The sequence below is a fragment of the Daphnia magna genome, linkage group LG4 (assembly GCF_020631705.1).
Source record: "Daphnia magna isolate NIES linkage group LG4, ASM2063170v1.1, whole genome shotgun sequence".
NCBI classification, from domain to species: domain Eukaryota; kingdom Metazoa; phylum Arthropoda; class Branchiopoda; order Diplostraca; family Daphniidae; genus Daphnia; species Daphnia magna.
The window spans coordinates 9,978,698-10,000,321 of record NC_059185.1 but is presented as its reverse complement, the minus strand read 5'-3'; the positions used below and the strand labels follow the sequence as shown (position 1 = coordinate 10,000,321).

The window sequence follows — 21,624 nt, the reverse complement described above, 5'->3', positions numbered from 1 at the left end:
ATTCGGACGGACCTGTGCGTTCAAATCGACCGAGACCCGTAGCAACGGCTTCGCTTTTATCATCCAACTCTGTTAAATTGTCTTCGTCGTCATCGGACGAGTCCGAGCCCATCATGCCATCCACCAAGTCGAAAGATTTCCTGTTCGATCAGCCGGAACCCAAGTCTGTCAAATCGCGAATTCATCCACCTGCACTGACGCCGTCCAGTCACAAGTCCAAGCCTTTGCTTTCTTCTTCCGACACGGACAGCGAGCCCGAAATCAAGCCGGCTCCTAAACCCAAAGTCCGTGCAGAACCAACTGCTGCGATCGTGAAGCGAAGGCCGAGTATTCCGGAAATCAATCGGACGCCCGTCGAGCCGAAGAAAACGGTCGATCGATCCAACTCGTTACCTGTCAAGAAGAGTAAAAAAGAATCGTCCAGCAAGTTGCATCACTCGAATTCAACTTCGGGCAAACTCAGCAGCCGGGGCGAAGAGAAAATGGAAAACATTTTCGGGCCGTTGTCGGACGATTCGGATGACCAGCAACCGATAGCGCGCCCCGTGCCACCGACTCCTGCGCCAACGGTAACGAATCCCAGGCTGCCTATTGTCTACAGTTCGGATTCGGATTGCGGACGAATCGCACCGCTCGTTCCTAAGCCGGAAAGTTTACCATCTCCACCGCTGACGGACAAAGCGGACAAAACTGGCGACCGACAGCGCAAAAAGAAGTCGAAAGAATCGCATTCCAGAGATCGCAAGAAGTCTGGATCGAAGGAGACCAGCACAACCGAAACGACCAATCACCATCACAAGAGCCGGCCGAGTATCGAAGCTACGAAAGAACAGCAAAGCGATGGCGAAGAGCTACAAGAAGCTGGCCGAGCTCTCGAATCGAAATTGGTGGAAGAGTCTTTGATTGCCATTGCTCATCTTGCTCAAAAAGAGAAGGATAAAAAAGAAGCGGAATCGAAGATAATTGCGGTCCAGCCGGCTGTCGTTGTTGTCGATCAGCAGCAGCACAAGAAGAAGAAGAAGAAGAGCCGAAAGACTCACCGTGAAAACGGGCCGCCCCCACCACCGCCGGTGACGATCAAAACGGAACCGGGTCTCGATTTGCCATCGCCTGTTATGACAGCCTTAAGCATCAAAACCGAACCGAGTGATACGTGTCCAGCTCCGATTGCTTCTTCTTCACCGAGAGTCAAACCATTGCCGGAAGTTGTCCATCGGCCGGAGCATCAATCTGTAGAGCCCAAACTCAGCATGCCGTCTTTATTATGGGAACCATCAACTTCCCCCGTCTTGGCTAATCTACCAGTCGTCCCACCTCCGGTTGTTCCAGTTGAAATTCCAACTCCGACCGTCGTCGCCGAACCAGTGGCCCGTCCAGGTATTTGGAAGCAGGAGACGGAAGATGCTGTCGCTGGATTGCTCACTGAGACGTTTGACGATTTCAAAGAAGAAAAATTGGACGAAGAGCCGGAGGAGCCGGTTGAAATTCCTGACCCGGCATCTCTGGTCCGGCCAACATGGCCACCCGAACAAGAAGAGTCTCCTCAGCCTAACGAGGAGGCTCAAAAGGCTATCCAAAGTTTGCAGTGTGAGAACGATTTGGACATCTCGGACGAGATGATTATCGACGAAGCTGGAACAAGCTCCACGGAAGATACAGCCGGACCGACAGAGTGCCCTCTTTATTCCGGTTCTAGCTCCAGCGACGTTGCAGAGGTGGAGAGTCAGCGCGCGGCTCATTTGTCTGCCGTCAGTAAACCGGCAGCCGTTGAAACAGCGCCGACTCCACCTCCTTCTCCGCCGGAATTATGCATCGATGAGACCAGATGTCAACCGGAGAACGAGTCCAGCCCTCTCAAGGAAAAACCCAGGACCCCCGATATTAATCTTTCTTCCAAATCGCCTAGAACTCCTGATTTGGATTTGTTGGATCGTGGCCGGACGGCTACTCCCGACTTGCCATTGCCGTCGATGCCTGTCGTCAACAATGTCATCGCCAAACCTGAACAGCATTTTGTGGCCCAAAGTCCTTCCAAACGGACGAAGAAACCGAATCAGACCCCGCCGACCAGAGGTGGGACCCGACGCGTTCGGGGACGAACATCAGGGTCCAGTCGTGGCGTTAGTGAGAGCTCATTAGAAGGTCACGATGCGGACGTCTACGAATTCTATGACACGGAAGAGGAAGTGACTCCACCGGTGGCACCAACCCTACCGACTGTTTCTGTTCCACCACCTCCTCCTCCTCCACTTCCTCCACTTCCTCCAGCAGCACTTCCTCCAGCACAGACTCCACCTGCGCTCCCTGCTGTGCCTGAAACCGTTGAACATAAGCCATTTGAACACAAGACGTTGGAGGCCAAACCGGAGGAGAAACCTGTCGTGGACTTTGTCGCAAATGTTCAAGAACCTCCTTCGATCAATCATCACATTCTGAAGAAAGATTTCGAAGGGCTCAAAGGCCGATTGATTGATCCCAGAACGACCATCGACGACACGATTGAAACTGTCGTCCGGGGTCATCATCATTCACCTGCGGTGGCGCTGGCAACACCCATGATGCTTGCCGCCCCGTCCAGCCCGAGAATTCAATCGCCGAGGGCTTCGTACATGAGCGGGCCAATACCTCAACAGCGAGCGATAGCTGAGACGCCTGGACCGGCAGTGATGAAAGTTGAACTACCGCAACCCTTGAAGGAAACGGCCACTACATTGATAGATCCAGTTACCGGACATTTGACGCCCATCCGGCGTCATGACGAACCGCTACCAACTCAGCACGCTGGAGTTGTCGTTCGTCGGACAGAAGAACCGGTTGCATCGTCGTCCACTGTCGTCCTCAATCTGAGATCGGGACCGTCTCAAGCCAGTCCAGTTGTCCAGCATTCGACTCAGCCGGCCACGACGACACTCATTCCGGCATCGTTGGTCAAAGTGCCATCGCCCACCACGTCGGGCGTAGCCATTACGACGGCCAGTTTACCGGTCGTGACCAACTTGACCACGCCGTCTGTTAGTCAGCACAGCAGCTCGTCGTCTTCGGTGACGATCACTCCGACTGTCACACCGGCCGCGACGGTTCTGGCGCCGATGCAGAGTACAGAAGTTGCCCGTTTGCCGTCAGCTACAGTTGTTACACCCGTTCCCGCACGTCCGGCTGCTTCGTCTGGATCGAGTTACCCGGCGGTGCCACTCACTAGAGACGCTCCTGCTCACGGATTGCTGCTTCAGCAACAACAACAGATGCAACAGCAACAACAGCAAGTTCAGCCTCAAGCTGGACCGATTCAACAACAGGCAATCCAGCAACAACAGCAGCATCCACAACAACAACAACAGCAGCAGCAGCAACAACAACAACAACAGCCACAGTCACACACGCCACAATTACAATTGCCGGCCGGTGTGCCGGTGAGTTTGAGCGGCGGTGCTACGGTCATCGCCGTGGCTAGTAGTGGACGATTGAGCGGACCGGCTCCACTTCTGGGGCGTCCAACAAATGGTAATGGACGATAATTTCGAAAGCGAATAACTTTGAACTTGACTCACTTTATTTGTTAACTATTGCAGCAACGACCCAGCATTCAATGCAGAGCCAAACAACTATGGGAAGCACTGTGGTAATCGCCAGAGCGACCGGCCCTCAACAGCAGCAGCAGCCGGCCAGCAGGGCGCATCCATCAATGGCCAGCGTTCAAGCTGTTGTGCCTGCTTTATCCGGTCTGTCATCTCAACCTCAACGACCTCCACCGGCCGTTGTGACGCTTTACTCGTCAGGGGCGTACTCTTCGTCATCGCAACCTGGTCCCATCGTCTCGACACCCTCGTTGACGCGAACGCAGGTCTCGTCATCATCAACCGGTTCGAGCGTTTCGGTTCTTCCGGCAACATCTCGTCCACCTCTGACATCGTCGACGACCACGAGCGGCGTCTCGGTGTATCCGATTTACGGCCCGAGATCCGATTCGATGCCAACGGCGGTAACGTCTGCACCTCCGGTGTTCGGGTCACCGATGGCGAGTGCTCCAATCCGAGTATCCGTCACTTCGGTACCCACCAGTCGGGCTACGTTATCAACCGCAGTCTCAACACCGTATCGACCCGTTTACGCATCCAACGAACCGCCATCCCACCACTTTGCGGCGTATCAGCACCATCTAGTCCAGCAGCAACACTCGCCCAATATCACCGCAGCAGAGACCAGGAGCCGAGAAGAGACTGTCCGTCGAGCCAGCACTCCTTCTCGAGAAGAAACCGAAGTTCGCCAGTTGCAACAGCAACAACAGATTCAGCAGCAGTTACAACAGCAGCAGCAACAACAACAACAACAGCCGATTCAACAGCAATTACAACAGCAACAACAACCGATTCAGCAGCAGTTGCAACAACAGCAACAACAGCCGATTCAGCAGCAGTTGCAACAACAGCAACAACAGCCGATTCAGCAGCAGTTGCAACAACAGCAACAGCCGATTCAGCAGCAGTTGCAACAGCAACCAATTCATCCGATGTTGCGCGAATTGCCAACACCTCCACCCGCGCACCAACATTCTCCGAGTCAGACGGACATGTCCCGCGTCAATCCGCAGATGTTGTTGCAACACCAGCTGTATCAGCAATATTACGCTCGGTATCCTGATTTCGCAAGAATTGGGACGTTCTCTCCTGGTCCAGCACCCCAACACGCACTGAATCCAGCGGAAGCAGCTGAATTGCAACGCGATCCACGTGAACGGGCCGTTCCACCGCCATCGCTGCCTTCTCATCTGAGAGCTTTGGCCGCGGGTGGTGAACACCGCACCACCGAATCGCCATTACAAGGCTGCGTTGCAGTTCCATTCTCTGTAGCCAATACCAACGTGCAGCAGCAACAACAACAGCAAATGTACCAACAACATCATCGTCCGGCTTCTTCGGGTTCGGCATACCATCAAACACCTACTGGTCACATGCAGATGGCACCACCATCGCCGTCGCACCAACACCGCCAGACGCACGTCTACACTCACGAAGAAAGCGGCGGGTACCATCCGTCTCCTCCACCAGCTCATCTGAGTGTCACAGGAGTCATGCAGCGAGTGAATCCACCTTCTCAACCCACCCTGGCCTGTGAGGCCCCCTCGCCTGCCACGTCGTTATCCGTTCGCCCTCCAGCCATTCGAACCCCACCTCACGCGTCGCAGGTTCCTCCTCAAGCCGATTCGTTGGTTAGCCTCCTGCAACGCTATCCCATCATGTGGCAAGGCCTGATGGCCCTCAAGAACGACCACGCCGTCGTCCAGATGCACTTCATCTCGGGCAACCCCCTGGTGGCACGAGGATCGTTGCCGTGTAGTCCCGAAGGCCTGGCTTTGCCCTTACGCATTGCCCAGCGCATGAGATTGGAACAACAACAGTTGGAAGGCGTGGCGCGTAAAGTTCAAATGGAGCAAGAGCATTGCATCCTTTTAGCTTTACCTTGCGGTCGTGATGCAATGGATGTCCTGCAGCAGTCCAATAATCTTCGACAGGGATTCATCACCTACCTACAATTGAAACAGGCAGCCGGCATTGTCAACATTGCTGCCCCTGGTTCTCAGCAGGTAATTTCGATTCTCTATTTAATCCAATCGACATTCTTTGTAAAAATTTTTTTGTATGTGTTTTAGCCGTCTTACGTTGTCCACATTTTCCCGGCTTGCGAATTTGCCAATGATAGTTTGGCTCGCATCACACCAGACCTTCTTCACCGTGTGACGGACATTGCCCACCTGCTCGTCATCATCGCCACTGTTTGAAATCCTTAAACATACTCCTTCAAGAAAACACACACACACACAAAGTAAATAATAAAAAAATTAAAATAAAATAAAAAAAAAAAACCTTAAAAAAAAAACTAAAATCTAAAAAAACAAAACAGCATAGTTCGGAGAAAGGATAAAAATAAGTGGAAAGTATCCGGAAGAGAATCACACACTCCCTTTTATTGTGGTCTTTTTGCTCAATTCATTCAGAATCCAGCCCACTGTCTATCTAACTTTACCTTTCTCTCTTCATTGTTTCACCGTTTTCTCCTCGTTATCATATTAATCTAATGTACCATTTTCTCTCTTATCAACACATAGAATGTTCGTTTCTGTCACACACTGAACTTTAAATTAACGTCGAGCGAGTGTGTCGCAAAACAATTTAAAAAAAAGATAATTCCTCCTCCCTATTGACTGTATGCTCGTGTCTTTTCTTCACATTAAAAAATTAATAAAAAAAACTTTTGTTCTTTCATCCCGCCCTGCTCCTCCTCCGGACTGTTGTGTAAAGACGCCTTTCTTTTCTGTTGATTTAGTTTGTATGTTTGTGTGTGTCCTGTGTGTATGTATGTATGAGCGCATGCGTGCAAAACCCCAATCATTTTTAAATTGTATATGTTGCCACAACAAAAATCAACAGTGTCATTGACGTGAATGAATAACAATTTACCTTTTTGAGTTCACTGAGTCTGTGATCTCGCGCCGCCGCATTGATCCCTCCGCGCCGTGTATAATTGAAATGAATGGATCGGTATAATTTTCTTTTTCGTTTTGAATTTTGCTCTTTGAAACACACACTCCACACACACACACACACACACAGGCGGTTTTTTTTTTTTTTCCTTATTTTTGTTTGTTTTTTCGTACAGCCCTCCCCCCACATAATGTAAATTTTATGTCTTGAATTTCTCGGCCACAATTTTGTCATCATCGATTTACGTTTTGTACCATATTGTATGCTAGAGAGAAGATTGGATTTCACCTTCTGGATAAAGAAAACAAAAGAAGATGAAAGCCCAGCGAGAAGCATACGCCCCGGAATTCATCCGTCGGGGTAATCGTTGTATAGAGTTAACATCCATTCAGTACGCCCTTGTACATAACTCAGTGGTCAGCATGTATAAATACATGTTTATAAATGTTCCATATCATTTGATTTTCTTTTCTTAAAGTTTATGTTAGCAAAAAAAGTAAAAGACGAACAAAAAGCAAAATGAGCGCGCGTGTGGAAACCGATGGTGCAATAATGACGTACGTGACTGTGACTGCGACCGTTGATAAGTCCTTGAGGGCATGAGCCATATCTTCTCTTCTTATTTTATTCGATAAAGCCATTCATTGCATTTTAATATACTTCCCATATAGAATTTTGAGTTAACAACCCAGCAAAGATTTATCCACCATCATGGTCACAGCATGATTTCCGGGGTTGAAACGTCGAAGTAAAAAATGAAATAAGAAGGTGGGCTGGTCGTTGTGACGTCAAATAAATGGCATCCGCCTACCCTAAAATGGCGCCGGGAAAAACTGCAGTGGGAGGAGATTGTAAAGGAAAGCTGACTGTCGGTCTTGACCAAGATTGTTAGTTCGCTTACTCTATAAAAAGGCACAGCGTAGAAAGGGCTGGCCTTCATTTGTAAGAGTCTATCGCCCGAGTATACGTCAACTCTTTCGTCTTTCGTTTTGCATTTCGCCAAACTTTTAAGTCAAGGAGTATGAACCAAGTCGCAGTAAGTTTCAACATTTCTCGTTTTACCAAACTGTGTAATTTCAACATTTACATTCTCTAATAGTTTGCAGCCAACTGTTTCGCCTTGGGTACCGTTGTAGCTGCTGCCCAGCACGTATTCGTCAAGAAGACGATGGAAGGGTTGGAAAACGCTGCCGATTCGATAGCCAGACGTAATTTCAGCACGTCTTATCGCTACAGTATAGCTCATCCGGCTATCGTACTACAGTCGTCTCGTCTGTCCAATAAAATGACGTGACACATGATGGATCAGCACCTAACATCGGTCCCAGTATTATCCTTATCTATACTAGCTGTCATGTTGCAGCCGTTTTTTATGCTGATCTCCATCTCCATTTGTTATGTGTTGCTCACTGACATCGTTTTTTTCCTGCCGAATTGTCCTTTCTTCCATCGTTCTAGCCCACTTTCAATAGAGAATAAAGGATATCATTCAATACTACGCTCTTGTTTTCCGACCGATTCATTTCAGTTAGGTTTTAATTAACGAGAGAGAGTCGAAGGTTGCTGGCAACTGCCTCAAGGCTGATTCATTGGGAAGTTCCCAATTTTACTTAACGGGGAAAATGCCAAAACTTATTTTTAAGCTCGATCGAATGTTTGTGCTTCCATAGCCAATACCGACAGATGCACTGGCACAACTTGTTTCCCCGTGTGACTGGTGTGACGTCATAGAAAGTAACGCGATGTACTTAGTCAGACATAAAGCAAACATGTCTTAATATTTATACGTGCATGACAAGGCCAGGATTGTTATCTTTAATATGTCGACCTTGCAAAACAAGGAAGCATAATCCTGATCACTTTCATATTCATGCAATATCTCCAAAAAACAATTGCATCAAACAAAACAAAACAAAAAAATCCAATTCCCTTGGAAATCACGCAATTTTTTTGTGTGTGGTAAACATGAAGGTTTACTAGAAAGCAACAAATAGAAACTTGTTGAATAGTTCGATCTTGCAGAGCTAACGAATTCACATCATAGCCTATACCTTTAATTTCGTTTGGCTTGACTACATTTTTCAACCGTCATGGCACGGTGATTACCTCATTCGTTTTAATTCTTTGGATGACTGTCGTTCTCTTTAAGAAACATAAAAAAAACGGGTAAACGATAGACGATAGTCTCCGATTGCTTAGCGCTGATAATGGCGTATAAGGGGAAAAGAACAGAAGAGAGAGAGAGCAGCGATTGCGCGAGAAACGCGATCAATACTCTGATACGCAGTGTCGACCTTTGAGTCTGCGACTCAGTCGACGTTTCTCCTACACTAAAGACATTGATCGATTTAGTGCTTGTTTTTCTACGTGTTTTTTTTCTTGTTTTGTTTTCCGTTTTTTTTTTTCGTCACGTAAAACTAGCCAGTAAGAAGGTGAGTTGACAACTTTATTTTCTTTTTTCAAGTTCTAACGACTTTGGATATTAATCAACCAGTTAGAATCATGGCTGAAACGGCTCTCGGTGGTCTTTCGGTCATGACCACCGGGCTCGGCGACGAAGCTGATTTAAGCGTCTTTGAAAACAAGAGCGGATTAGCAGAAGATTTAAAATTTTTGGCCTCCATGCCTGAACTGTGTGATGTACGATTAACTTACGCATATTTATATTTCATATTCAAAGTTGTAATTTCAGCAAATATTTCTGTGGTGTAAAATAAATGAATACAAGGTGACGTTTTTAGTCGGTGACACTCGCGAGCCAGTCTGTGCTGTTAAGGCCGTCTTGGCCGCTAGGAGCAGGTAGCTATTATCGTTCAAAAGACAAAAATAGGATGGATGTATCACTTGTTTATTTATTTTTTAGAGTGTTTCAAAAAATGCTATACACCACGCCAAGTCCTCAACGGAAAAAAGAACCGAGCACGGGGCCAAACAAATTGCGATTGTTTCTCAAACGGAGTAGCGAACCTCTACTAAATTTACAAAATCCAACGGAAAAGGTATATGCTTTTACGATTCTACTAGGACACTTCTAATCGGTCCCTGTTGCACTCTCGAAATATTCAAAATGTTACGTTACAGAGAGGATATACCCAACAATTAGCTTCCATTCACGAGGTATGCTGTGGTGTATAAATAGTTCGTCCCGCAAATCCTCAGCACAATATCCATTCGCAAAGAATTTGGCGCTTTAAAACACACTGTCACAACTGTCCATTCACATCACCGTAGTTCTTTTTTTTTTTTCAAAATTATTTTTAGCCGGTTACATGTTTCTTGAAACCTCTCCGCATTCATTCGCTAAGTTGTCCCGTTTTGCTTAATTAACCCGATTGTTTCTTTATTATTTTTTTTAGCCCGCTACGCATACCCATCAAACGCTAATTGCCGAAGAATTTGAGCCTGACGTTTTCCGGCAACTCATTGAATACATTCACACCGGTTGCGTGACCCTACAGCCTAGAACATTGCTAGGTATTTCGGAAACAATTCATTGTACGTTGATAATTTAAACTGAATTTTACGACTGTAGGTGTAATGAATGCGGCTGATTATTATGGACTTGATGAACTCCGACGTTCCTGTGTAGGTTTCGTGCAATGTTGTATCAATGTTGATACTGTTTGCGCTCTTTTGGCCTCAGCCGAACGCTATATACAATACAAATGCACTAAATCTCTAGTCCAAAAGGTGCGTATTCTGCTTGCACAATGGTTTTTCCCATTAGCTATTAAATATTTTTCCTTAAAGGTATTAGAATTTGTCGACGAACATGGGAATGAAGGTCATGAAATTTACATCTTGTCTGTATTAATCCATGCTAAATTTTCCATTTCGGTTCTTAGTATTGAATCTGGGATCGTTCACTTTGTTGCCGCAACACGTCGTTCGTCTAGTACTCTGTCGAGACGAACTCAAAGCGGATGAATTCACAAAATTCCAGGTTTAAAATTTTATGGAAATTTATTATAGATTACTCATACGATACAGTGAACCACATAGGCTGCATTAATGTGGTCGAAGAAATACTGCGACAGCAATCCCAACATCAGCCTCAAAGAGACACTCTCAAACTTTTTAGAATTCATTCGATTCCATCAAATTCCAGCCAATGTATTGATGCGGGAAATCCATCCATTAGGTACAAACCATTCAGCGAATGTCGTTGATTGAACCAACGATTTCCATTACGTTCCTATAGGATTGGTACCGGATCACCTAATCATGAACGCGTTAGCTTATCAGGCTGATCCCACTTGTGTAGATCCAGCCAAGCTGTCACCAACACCACAACGTGGAGGCAGACGGCGTTCTCATGCTCGTTCAATGTCGGTCCAATCGTCACTTGACCCATACGGATCGTCGACGACGCTCAACAGTGAAAGCGCCTCCTCCGAAATTGAGTCTAGTCCTCGTTTGAGTTCCGATGGAAGTCGCGGTTCACCCTTGGGTCGCCTTTCCAATTAAATTATAATTGTTTTGTTAACCTTGTTGTTTTGTATTTCGTCAAAAACAATCTAATTATTCTTTCAATGTATCCTTGTATCCGAGTCAATACGTAAGTATACGTTATTTAATTTATGGCGGACGTACGATTAAAATTCACGCGCTGTCCTGTCGATCACGTTAGGTCAATCAGTTTAATATTCAGTTAAAGACAATGGTGATCATTTGAGAAGGAAAATCATGGCGCGTGGCGTCTCGTCTCCATGGAGGTCAGGCCAAAAAAATCCCCTGAAGTTTCAGAGAAACACCTTGAAGTCCTAGCAGCGTAGTTAATGATGCTACAGGTGTAGGAAATTTCGCGTGACCTGGAAAGGCAAACGGAAAACTGTTTAAAATATCAGCGTACACAAATAATTAATTCCATTCTCGAGCAGACGACAACATAGTGGGTTGAATCAACATGAAAGATGGATCTATCGGGCTAGTCAAATCAGGTGACGGGACTATAAGGTTCGTAAATCCCACATAACAGTGTGTTTTATAACTGTGTGATGAACGGCTGTCTTCTACGTCAGCTCTAGATTTTAAAATGAATAGTTATAAAAGGTAAGATTTATTAGCATCTAGTTGTTGGTTATTTGCCATTACACAAGAGGCTCTTGAACTGCAGAAAATTCACGTTGGATATTCCCACGATGCCATCGTCGTCGGTGACGTCAACATCGCTGGAGGTATTTATTTAAACTGTTGGCCGAATTATTATCTTGGAGGGCTTATTGACGAACGTCGGGATTGTTTGCTTAGGTTTTTCGACGCCGAAATTCACAAACTGAGTACGAACAGCGCTTTAATGACCCTCTTCCGTCCTTTCAGGTAACGAAATAACCTCGTGTTCTCATTCACCTTGACGCAGCCTTCGGCGACCACTTGGTTATTTATTCTACAGATCCCACTAATTTACCTTTCCTATCTGTTTGACGTATAAATTTGGAAAGAGGGCAGGGCAGTGAACAGAAAGTGGGACAAATGACTCAAAAGTCTTGGTCAGTTCGTCGCAAGCATGCGTGTCGTTCTAAAGTCCCTGTAGAAGCACCGTGTTAGTTTTTGTTAGCTTCGACAGTGAATTAGATTACAGTGGTAATTCGTTTATTGGGTTCAGAGCGAAGAACTCCGAGCTGATCTGGAAAACGGTTGCACAAACTCAACGAAAAAAGGTAAGATAAACTGTGGGTTATCGGTGACAACGATAAACTGGTCAGCAAGAAGATAGAACAGTTTTGTGAGAATCGGCGCCTACACCCAACCCAACTAAAGTTTCGCTTAGATGCTCCACAAGTACATTGCCATTACTGTTTAAGCATAAATCATCACAAATAAACACATATATTGGAACGTTCCTTGGATTTTCATGGCGGAAAATAATTCACAAAATTTAACGTCAGTTGGCTGGCCAAATTCCAAAGATGACTACGTCTTGGCCGAAGTTATTGGTGAGCATTTTTTCCTTATCGTAAATTTAGGGGATCTTTTTGTCTTACGGTAGAAAACTTGGTTGTTAACAAGAGCGTTCCTTAAAACTCTGTTTTATTTCGTAATAAAAAATAGTGTCGTGTTCTAAAATTAAGCTCTTTTTTGAAATCTAGTTTTTAAATTAATTCAGTTCTCAATCTCCATTAAAAACAAGCTGATCTCAAGTGTCAAAACAGTGGCAGCAATGACTAGGTCACTTCATCAAAATCTGGTTCTTAACCTATATTCCTAGTTGTCTAAGCATTTGATCTAAATCTTAGCTTTAATTTAACATTATTAATTGTTCACTCACTCAACTGTAAACTTTATCTAAACAATCACCCTTGTAATCACCCTTGGTATAGAACTGATAAGAAATCTTGTTGTAGGTGTCGGGGCTACAGCTGTTGTACATTCTGCCTTTTGCAAGCCTCGCAATGAAAAATGTGCCATAAAACGAATAAATCTGGAAAAATGGAATACCAGCATGGAAGAGCTCCTAGTAAATCTCATCATATTTAACTGACATAAAGATGACCGATAACTATCCTTCATTTTACGTAGAAAGAAATTCAGGCTATGTCTTCATGCCATCATGAAAATGTTGTTACATATTTTACATCCTTCGTTGTTGGGGAAGAACTATGGCTTATCCTCAGGTGAGTTAATTCTTTCCTATTTATTTATAATTTTTTAAAATTTAATTGCTTGAGATGTAGTAAACAGTTTCATTTTCTTAGGCTTCTCTCGGGAGGTTCCTTGCTTGACATAATTAAGCATAGAATGAAAGCGACTGATTGCCGTCACGGTGTTTTTGATGAAGCGACTATTGCAACAGTACTAAGAGAAGTTCTCAAAGGACTGGAATACTTTCACAATAATGGCCAGATACACAGGTACGTTTTCTGAACCTATAAAACCGCCCAGATGTTATGGAACTCAACTTACAGGGACATTAAGGCTGGAAACATTCTGCTGGGAGAAGATGGTACAATTCAAATTGCTGATTTTGGAGTTTCGTCATGGCTGGCAACCGGTGGAGACCTGAGTAGGCAAAAGTCAAGACATACTTTTGTTGGAACACCTTGCTGGATGGCACCAGAAGTTATGGAACAAGTAAACAATAAAATATTCATACAGTACTTGTTCTGAATTTAGAAATGCTATTTTAGGTCACGGGTTATGACTTTAAAGCCGACATCTGGTCCTTAGGCATCACCGCTATTGAACTAGCCACGGGTACTGCGCCCTACCACCGTTATCCTCCTATGAAGGTATTTTACTTCACTACGAAAATTTTAATAGATGTCAATACATTCCTGATATTAGGTATTACTACTGACCTTGCAAAATGATCCTCCTTGCCTAGAAACGGGCACAGAAGAGCGTGATCAGTACCGAGCTTATGGAAAAAGTTTTAGAAAACTCATTGTTGATTGCCTTCAAAAAGATCCCACCAAACGGTGATTATTAGAACTGCCATATAAAACACTAAGGTTACTTATACATCGGTTTGGGTGTAGGCCTACTGCCACTGAATTGCTCAAGCATCCTTTCCTGAAAAAGGCCAAGGACAGGAGGTATTTGGTACAAACCCTGATTGCCCAAGGTGATTCCTATCTTTTTGTTTTGCAAGTTTAACACCAATACGTGACTGCTCATATATTTGATAGCTCCATCTTTAGAGGCACGGTCTCAGAAGACTCGTAGCTACCGAAAGGCCCCCGGGGCGTCTGGACGATTGCACCGAACTGAAGCGGGTGACTGGATCTGGTCTTCGGACTCGGAAGATGAAGCACACTCGAACGACGATTCGGACGATGAGGGACAATCAGAGAAACCTCCAAACCCTCTGATTCAAAAGGGTAAAGTTAAATCGAATACAACAGCATGGATTTTAGGCTAACTGTAGTGACCTCTATTAGAGCTGTCTCAGCAACAGCAAAGTGATTCTAGAGCTTCCGACACACATTTATCCGGCAGTAGCACAAGCAGCTGCGCAAGTGCCATTAGTGAACCTGAGGATGCTGGACATCGGCCTTTACCAGCTGCTCCACCGTTCGCCCCCGAACCGTTGCCGACGCAGTCTCAAGCGGCTCTTGTTGGCGAACTTGACCCTATTAATTTAGTTTTAAGAATGAGGTTAGTGTGTTGAGATTTGATAGTTGTTTTCATGGCGTAACTGAGTTGCAATTTCGTGGCATAGAAATGCAAAACGAGAGCTTAACGACATCAGATTTGAATTTTCCGTTGGACGTGACTCAGCTGATGGAATTGCTTCAGAACTCGTTGCTGCAGGTATTCAGAGTTATTGCGTTTGTTTATTTAATTTTAAATCAGTTCATTGGTAATTGAATTGATTTAACAGGACTTGTAGATGGCCGGGATTTGGTTGTCATTGCAGCCAACCTTCAAAAGATCCTTGATGGGCTTCCGATTACGACGAGTGTGACATTTGGTTTGGTAAGAATAGTGTTGCCTTTAAGTCTAATTTCATCAAGGCACCTTTTTATTCTTTGCACAGAGTTCAGGATGCGTTGGAAACGAGGTACCGGATGACAGAACGCTAGTTGGATTCGCTCAGCTTTCCATCGCTGAATGAATTAGCCCATTTGTTTGCCTGCTACTGCCGATTTTGAGTGCTTATTATACTTTTTAATTTAACAATTCCCCAAGAGTAGTCATCATTTTGGTCTTTTGGGAAGCCTTCTGGTGGAAGAATTTAGGTTGAAGGCATTTTTTTTCCTGTTTTTGCATCCTATAACATGCCGTCTGACGTTTGTGCAACAATAGCTTGTATATGATGATCCATTTTAATGACATTGTGACGTTGACTTGCCCACCCTACCCCTAATTTCGTGCACTGCTTTCCTGTTGTTCATTTCAACGAATTGCCAGTTTGTCTAGATCGAACAAGAAGAGGCGCTTCAACAATTGCTGTTCTGCGCACGCATTTACTCAATACCCGGCTTGCCCGTGACCTGACACAACAGGCGTGCAACTGCATCGAACTTATCTTAAGATGTGTAATTTCAATGCATTCAATACAAAGGCTAGTACACTAAAACCTCAAATTTGCTATCAATATCAAACATATCTCCATCGATCCACCAACGTTTTACGCGTTTCTCTTCATCCTTAAAAATTTTGAATTCTTTCCTTTCGGAGATTTAATACGCTGTCAAAATGAAGCAGGAATGTCGTTAGAACTTGGCTATCTTTGCATTACGATTCATTATCGCCGTGCACGTAGCAAACTTTCCCTCGTAATCTGTTTCATTGGCATGTTGCGCTCCTAGCTTGACGCTTCTTTTAATTACATCTTGCATTCAACATCGTTTCACAATAAGCATTTAAACTCTTTTGTCTTTCAAAGTCTTTAATAGGGAATAAAAGCCGTTGACAACTCTGTGTATGGCCAATATCCCGTGTTGACAGTGATATTGTTGTATCGAACGTGGTGCTGTATCGCATCTTTGTACCACATTCCTTTGTCTACCCTTAAAAAATAGAAGATGACGTTTTCTTTGCACATCCAGAAAAGATGTGGGATTTGGGCTAAGATTAACCGATCAAAAACCAACGTTAATTGTTCATGGGCTATCCGAGATAAGTTATCAATATGTCGTCATGTTCATGTCCACAGTGCAATGGCTACATTTCAACGGTAGATTACTGTGTTGGACAAAGAGACGCAGCCACGAGTTCTCTTCGCAATTATAGTATACAATAATTAAATGAATACAAATATCAACACGTTAAGAGGAAAGAAACATGTGCTTAAACGATTTTCCGTTGACGGTTTTATTTAATGTAGATGATTTGATGATTATAAGATCAGCTTAAAAGTTTTACATTGCCGTCATACACATATCTTCATCCTCAAAAGTAATACCAAGCCTATCGTTATTTTGTGCAGCTGGTTCGAAGCTTTCCACTTGACGTCCATTATTTGCATTCGCAGGAGTTGTATTGTATGTATACGGCGTAGAAGGCGGATACGGAGTGTTTGAAAATCCCGCCCGTTCTGACGGGCCACTTCTCCCGTTGTTAGAGGTGGATGGAGGCATTGAACCACCGCCCCCACCGTGCTTCTTCTTGTATAATATGACGCCACCAGTAATGGCACCAATAACTACAATTCCTCCAACTACTCCGCCAACAATGTAGCCAATTTCCGCCGAAGTCAGCCCATCTCCGTCTCCGCCTCCGCCCGGAACCTCAGTTGATGTGACGCTAATGGTAGAATCAGTTGTGTCTAAAGTTGATGAAACACTAACACTTTCAGTTGTGGAATCAGTTGCCGTAGAAGCGGTTGTAGTGGAAAGAGTTGAAATTGTTGAGTCTGTGGTAGAGCTGGCAGGGGATTCAGTAGTGGTGCTAGACATAGGTGTCGTGGCGGATGTTGTTGCAGTTGATGGTGTAGTTACGCTTTCAGTTGTAGAAGGGGTTGTCGTAGAAGCGGTTGTCGTGGAAGCGGTTGTCGTAGAAGCGGTTGTCGTGGAAGCGGTTGTCGTAGAAGCGGTTGTCGTAGAAGCGGTTGTCGTGGAAGCGGTTGTCGTGGAAGTGGTGGTGGCGGCAGATGTGGAAGAAGAGATAGTAGTTGAATCGAGCGTGGTAGAAGTTGAAGCGGTTGAGCCTGTGGTTGAGGTGGACACAGTTGAGCTTGTGGTATCTGTGGGAGTTGGTGAGTCAGACGACGTTGGTTCGCTTGATGCGATACTGGTTAAAACTTCAGTCGTAGAGGACATTTGCGTAGTAGAACTATCGATTGAAGAATCCGCCGTAGAAGTTGATGTGATGATGGGAGACTCGGTCGTAGAAGTAGTGGCAGATGTGGTAGAACTCGTGCTCTCTGTGGACATACAAACAAGACTTTATGGCGAAAAGATTTATTTTATTTCTTTAATTATTACCCTGTGTCGTGGTAGACGGTGCTTCGGTAGTAGGCCCTGGAGTTGTGAATGCGTTCTCAGGAGGGTTGGATTCTGTCCAGACGACGTGTGAGCGAGACTTTAATACATAAAAGTTAACGTGCGTTTAAGTAAACCTGTCAGTTTTTAAACGTAATTTAAGAACTGAGATCCACCATACTTTCTGGCTGTTTGTTGCAGTTGTTTCGACAACAAAGTAAACACTCTTTCCTGTCGTGTAGGGAGCAGAAACGTAAACTGCGATGGCAGTTCCGGCTTGAATATCGTTTAAGGAGCCATAAACAATAGTAGCTACAAGAGCCGCTTCAAAGTTGTTCAATAGTTGTTCATAATCTTCCGAGTACTTGACAACTTGGCTCATGGCTTTAAGTGAACGGGCAAAATTAATTGGAGAAAAATCTATTCAGTAAATGAAAGAGAAACGAAGAAATTATTATGTTCCTTACTGTTGGATGGTACGCTCCATTTCAATTCGGCGTAAACAAGATTGTTATCAATTCCGTAGGTAGATGCTTTAATATCGCTCACCATAGGTAAAAATTCCTGTAGTTTAAAAAATAAATAAAATTTCGTTTATCAATTCCTCCTAATGTTTTGCAGCTTAAAAAGGACAACAAGTCAACGAAATAGATTGCCAAACGTTTTAACTTCATCTAAAACAAAACTGTGATCATTACCGGCGGAAATGTTCCAGTCACAGCATTTCGAACTTCAAAAGCGATAGCCTCTCTGGCAGTGAACTGAAAATAGTTCAAAGTCGAGGTGGGTAACGAAGATCCACAGCAATAGGAATCTGATTAATAATAAGCGATCATTTTCAATCCCCCCGATCAAGTTTAATTTTATTTACTTACTCTGATCGGGAGATAATAGTCTACCACCTTCTTTAACAGAAGCACCATGCACAGCGTAGAGATTCACTTTGTAATTTCCATCGGTGTCAGGGTAGAATATTCCGGAATAAATCCCGTCTTTCGAAATGTCCGGATCTGCAATCCATATGTTAAATCATGCATACTGATATAATGAATAACTTAACGTAGTACTAACCGATTAATCCAGTATCAAAAAGCGGAATAGACGCCTTGACTACTGAATTTAGAATGACGTCAGCTGTCACGATCAGACCACCCAAGTTGCTGTTAGCGTATTCAAATCTGGTTTGAATAACCGCTGGATGCTCGGAGATATCGACGAAACCAGAACTGGTCGTAAGGGAAACCCAAGGCTGGAACGTTGGCAAAGCCGGGGACGTTGCGCTTCTGATCGACGAACCAATTTGTAAATGTATTTCTGGCTGTGTCTCACACGAGCTGCATGATGTGGTGTCGTAGGCCACTTGATAACTCCATCGTCCGATAACCTGACAATCACAAGAGTTTATACTCAACTATGGACTTACAGAAAATGGGGCAAAAACGAATTTAAAAAACTGACTGTATCATCAGCTAATTTCTGCCAAATAAGCCTAACGGTAGAATCGGGGTAGTTCCAGTTTGTAACTTCCGGTTCGTTGGGTAGAGTCACGACCTCACCACTAGGGTTAGTAAGAGTGATTGTGAAGGAACCTTCTTTGGGTAACGATAGAGCAAGGGTGGTATTTGTTCCGAGAGTTTCATCGATAGAAAAAGATCCACTACATGGCGTACTGGTGGTTATTGAATCTTTTCGACTCGTTATCTAAACCAAGAATTTATTAAAAATTACGTGACGTTGTGTTCTGAAGAGAAGCAATTATGTGATGTAGTAACCTACTATTCTTCTTTGTGTTTTGAGACCGTTTTTGAAAATGTTGTCAACTTCGTTATTGACTGGTGTGAAGTACGACGAATCCCAAGTTGGTTTGAAGTAATAGCCACCCTGCGATAAAACGGAGAAACGCGATAGCGATTTGCCGTCACTCAATCCGGTTTCTGCTACCACCAGTTTGATGTTATTTTGCATGAGTCTTTCGGCCAGGTCGGTTTCTATTACGGTGTCATTTGTCACGGAATCGGTGGACGTAACGAGGTACAAAATGCTGCCGCCTGTATCTTTGTACTGACGTAATCGTGCTTCGCCGTCGCGTATAACCGCCGATACGTCACGCGACAGCACATCTTGAGACACAACTAAATTGTCCACTATTGCGATTAGATCATAATATCCATCCGCAATCCTTTTGAGAGGGTATTTTTCCTTCAAATAGGAGCCTTCAGGACCGAAATCGATGTTTTCAAATGTGGAATATGCCACCAAGGTTTCCGGGTAAGATTCAACGAGTAGGAAGAATAAATTTTTCACGCCCCTCTTCCAAAGATTTTGTGCTTGCTAAAGTAAAAAGTAAATAAAAAAAAAACAAAATAGAAAGTGAAATGTTTGAAAGGGACAAACAAGTTTCATAAAAATTACTGAGTTTGTATTATTTGGATTCGCGGGAAAAGATGTGTCCATCGCAACGTAGACAACTGGCAGCATTAGATTTTTGAGAAGTTGAAATTCAGGCGTAGTAACCTGACCAGGATTCGGTGGGACATTATTGAAATCCGGTGAATTAGCCATGACTTCGGCGCTACTTTTTGAATTACACAGACGATTCTGGCGATGCGGGGGCCGTCTGTCATGTTTGTCCTTTTCCGAAAACCCAATCACCTGTTATAAATTGGCAAACACATTTTAAATCTATAAACAATGCGATTGCTCTTTCTGATTATCAAACGATTTGTAATAATAAAATAACGTTAAGATACCGTATCGAGCCAATGGAAACTCATCAATGATGTAGTAGCTGTTTGTTCAGTAGCCGTAGGGACGAAACGGCAGTTACCTTGATCAGATATGATACCGTTTTCGTTAACTTCACAATTGCCCCCTGACAACCTGTCAATCATTATGTTTAAAAAAATATGGTTGATGTAATGAATCATACAGTAATCTTACATTCCACTACTGTACGAGTCAATGTGGCAGTGTAATCATAATATGTCACAGTAAAAAAAATCTTAACGCGGAGGTAAAACGTTCAATTTATTGCTTACTTTTCAAGAGTGCCTTTTATTTCTGTATCATTACTTGAAGTTACGGCATCGTAGCCATTGGGATGGCGATAAAAGTAAGGCAAAAGTTCATCGTTAGGATAGCCGTGTTCTTCAAAAACGCCGTAGCGAAGTTGAGCCCATTGCTGAACCAATCCCTTGGCTTGAACTGATTGAATTGAAGATGTTTATAGTCTTTGAATTCAAATTTTTATGAGGATTCCTCTACCTTTAAGATTGGTAGCTACATCCTCGAGATATTCAGTGGGAAGTGTAATGAAATTTCCATTCACGCCACATTTGCCCGAATGCAAAGTGTACGGTAAACTTCCGGACGCAGAGTTTACAGGTTCGTTTGTTAAACGGATATCTGCTAACTGGTAAGAATGCCTGAAATCGTAATGAGCACAAGAATCGTAAATTGATTTCTAAATTTCTAAAGTTCTATGTTAATGCGATGCTTTGTACGTGGACGTTAATGATGGTGTGGATGGTGTGGTTTTGGTCCACGTAGGCGGAAGCAAAATGTCGATGTTTTTAAAATAAACTCTGTTACCCGTAGCCTGAAAAAGAACAGCTGAAGTCTCTGTCAGCAATGCCTGAACAATCAACAATATGCGTGAACTTTCAGTGCCGTGACTAAAATTTGCAATTATTGTTATACCTTAAGGTCATTTATCAATGCAACTCCATTGTCGGGGGGTTGAGGAACATTCTCAGATATGGCGACGACTATTTTAGTGTATCCATTGTTCTCCAAGACGATAGTGAAATTTGCCTTTCCGATGAATAGCATTAACACGCTCAAGATTACCACTCGCGATGGGCAGATCTTCATGTTCACCAATAGTATGGCCCTGCCAGCAACAAATTCGATCACTAATTCTGCCGTATAAGGTAAAAACTGAACCGAATTCCTGCCACAATCTGATGAAAGTCAATTTCTAAATGAAGTTATCTCCATATACGGCGCAACTTTTGACTACCTTATCAGCATCTTTTCATAGCCGCTTCACAGCTTTTCATTTTACAAGATCAGTAGGTTGTCTTTTATAATCCTTGATAAGAGCGCTCTTTTTTCTGTCGATAATATAAGACTCAGGAATGTTTGCTTCTTTATGAAGGAGCGTATGAACCGTACCGATGCTCACGTCACGTATTGCGGAATGACGTGCAATATATACCCAGTCTATTGTAAAACTCTGTAAATAATGAAAAATGACGAAGAAATGCTCTGGGAAG

General features: G+C 43.9%; 4 protein-coding genes and 1 long non-coding RNA gene across 8 annotated transcripts; 3 read left to right on the top strand and 2 right to left on the bottom strand.

The window, feature by feature from the left end:
* The first annotated feature begins 113 nt into the window (after positions 1-113).
* LOC123471602 (msx2-interacting protein-like) lies at positions 114-6,931 on the top strand. Its single transcript, XM_045173249.1, has 3 exons — positions 114-3,501; positions 3,570-5,581; positions 5,648-6,931. The coding sequence occupies exons 1-3, from the start codon at positions 114-116 to the stop codon at positions 5,774-5,776; spliced, it is 5,529 nt and encodes a 1,842-aa protein (XP_045029184.1). The 3' UTR covers positions 5,777-6,931.
* Positions 6,932-8,747: 1,816 nt separating this feature from the next.
* Positions 8,748-11,060, top strand: LOC116922025 (serine-enriched protein). 4 transcript variants are annotated; one of them, XM_032928411.2, is made up of 11 exons: positions 8,748-8,911; positions 8,978-9,119; positions 9,208-9,278; positions 9,343-9,478; positions 9,561-9,596; positions 9,836-9,953; positions 10,012-10,169; positions 10,230-10,263; positions 10,325-10,422; positions 10,482-10,620; positions 10,681-11,060. In XM_032928411.2, the coding sequence occupies exons 2-11, from the start codon at positions 8,982-8,984 to the stop codon at positions 10,944-10,946; spliced, it is 1,194 nt and encodes a 397-aa protein (XP_032784302.1). In that variant the 5' UTR covers positions 8,748-8,911; positions 8,978-8,981; the 3' UTR covers positions 10,947-11,060. The 4 variants fall into 4 exon arrangements, with proteins under 4 accessions (XP_032784302.1, XP_032784300.1, XP_032784303.1 ...); XM_032928409.2 differs by having other exon boundaries at positions 8,749-8,911; positions 8,974-9,119; XM_032928412.2 differs by lacking the exon at positions 9,561-9,596 and having other exon boundaries at positions 8,750-8,911; positions 8,974-9,119.
* On the bottom strand, positions 10,424-11,805 carry LOC116922030. Its single transcript, XR_004393794.2, has 3 exons — positions 11,574-11,805; positions 11,073-11,502; positions 10,424-10,934 (listed from the first exon to the last, which is right to left on the bottom strand). It is a non-coding gene; the product is annotated as an uncharacterized LOC116922030 (long non-coding RNA).
* Positions 11,410-15,501, top strand: LOC116922024 (serine/threonine-protein kinase OSR1). Its single transcript, XM_032928408.2, has 17 exons — positions 11,410-11,531; positions 11,596-11,656; positions 11,730-11,798; positions 12,085-12,139; positions 12,368-12,415; positions 12,824-12,936; positions 12,999-13,093; positions 13,175-13,330; positions 13,385-13,550; positions 13,607-13,708; positions 13,764-13,897; positions 13,958-14,043; positions 14,108-14,299; positions 14,360-14,576; positions 14,641-14,732; positions 14,803-14,897; positions 14,959-15,501. Exons 1-17 carry the CDS (start codon positions 11,515-11,517, stop codon positions 15,034-15,036), a joined length of 1,776 nt encoding a protein of 591 aa, XP_032784299.2. The 5' UTR covers positions 11,410-11,514; the 3' UTR covers positions 15,037-15,501.
* Positions 15,502-16,222: 721 nt separating this feature from the next.
* On the bottom strand, positions 16,223-21,340 carry LOC116922020 (calcium-activated chloride channel regulator 1). The gene is made up of 15 exons (XM_032928405.2): positions 21,047-21,340; positions 20,851-20,981; positions 20,612-20,772; positions 20,386-20,551; positions 20,098-20,227; positions 19,760-19,999; positions 19,124-19,678; positions 18,806-19,048; positions 18,419-18,731; positions 18,223-18,357; positions 18,046-18,161; positions 17,815-17,911; positions 17,529-17,731; positions 17,351-17,447; positions 16,223-17,289 (listed from the first exon to the last, which is right to left on the bottom strand). The coding sequence occupies exons 1-15, from the start codon at positions 21,218-21,220 to the stop codon at positions 16,286-16,288; spliced, it is 3,765 nt and encodes a 1,254-aa protein (XP_032784296.2). The 5' UTR covers positions 21,221-21,340; the 3' UTR covers positions 16,223-16,285.
* Positions 21,341-21,624: the final 284 nt, after the last annotated feature.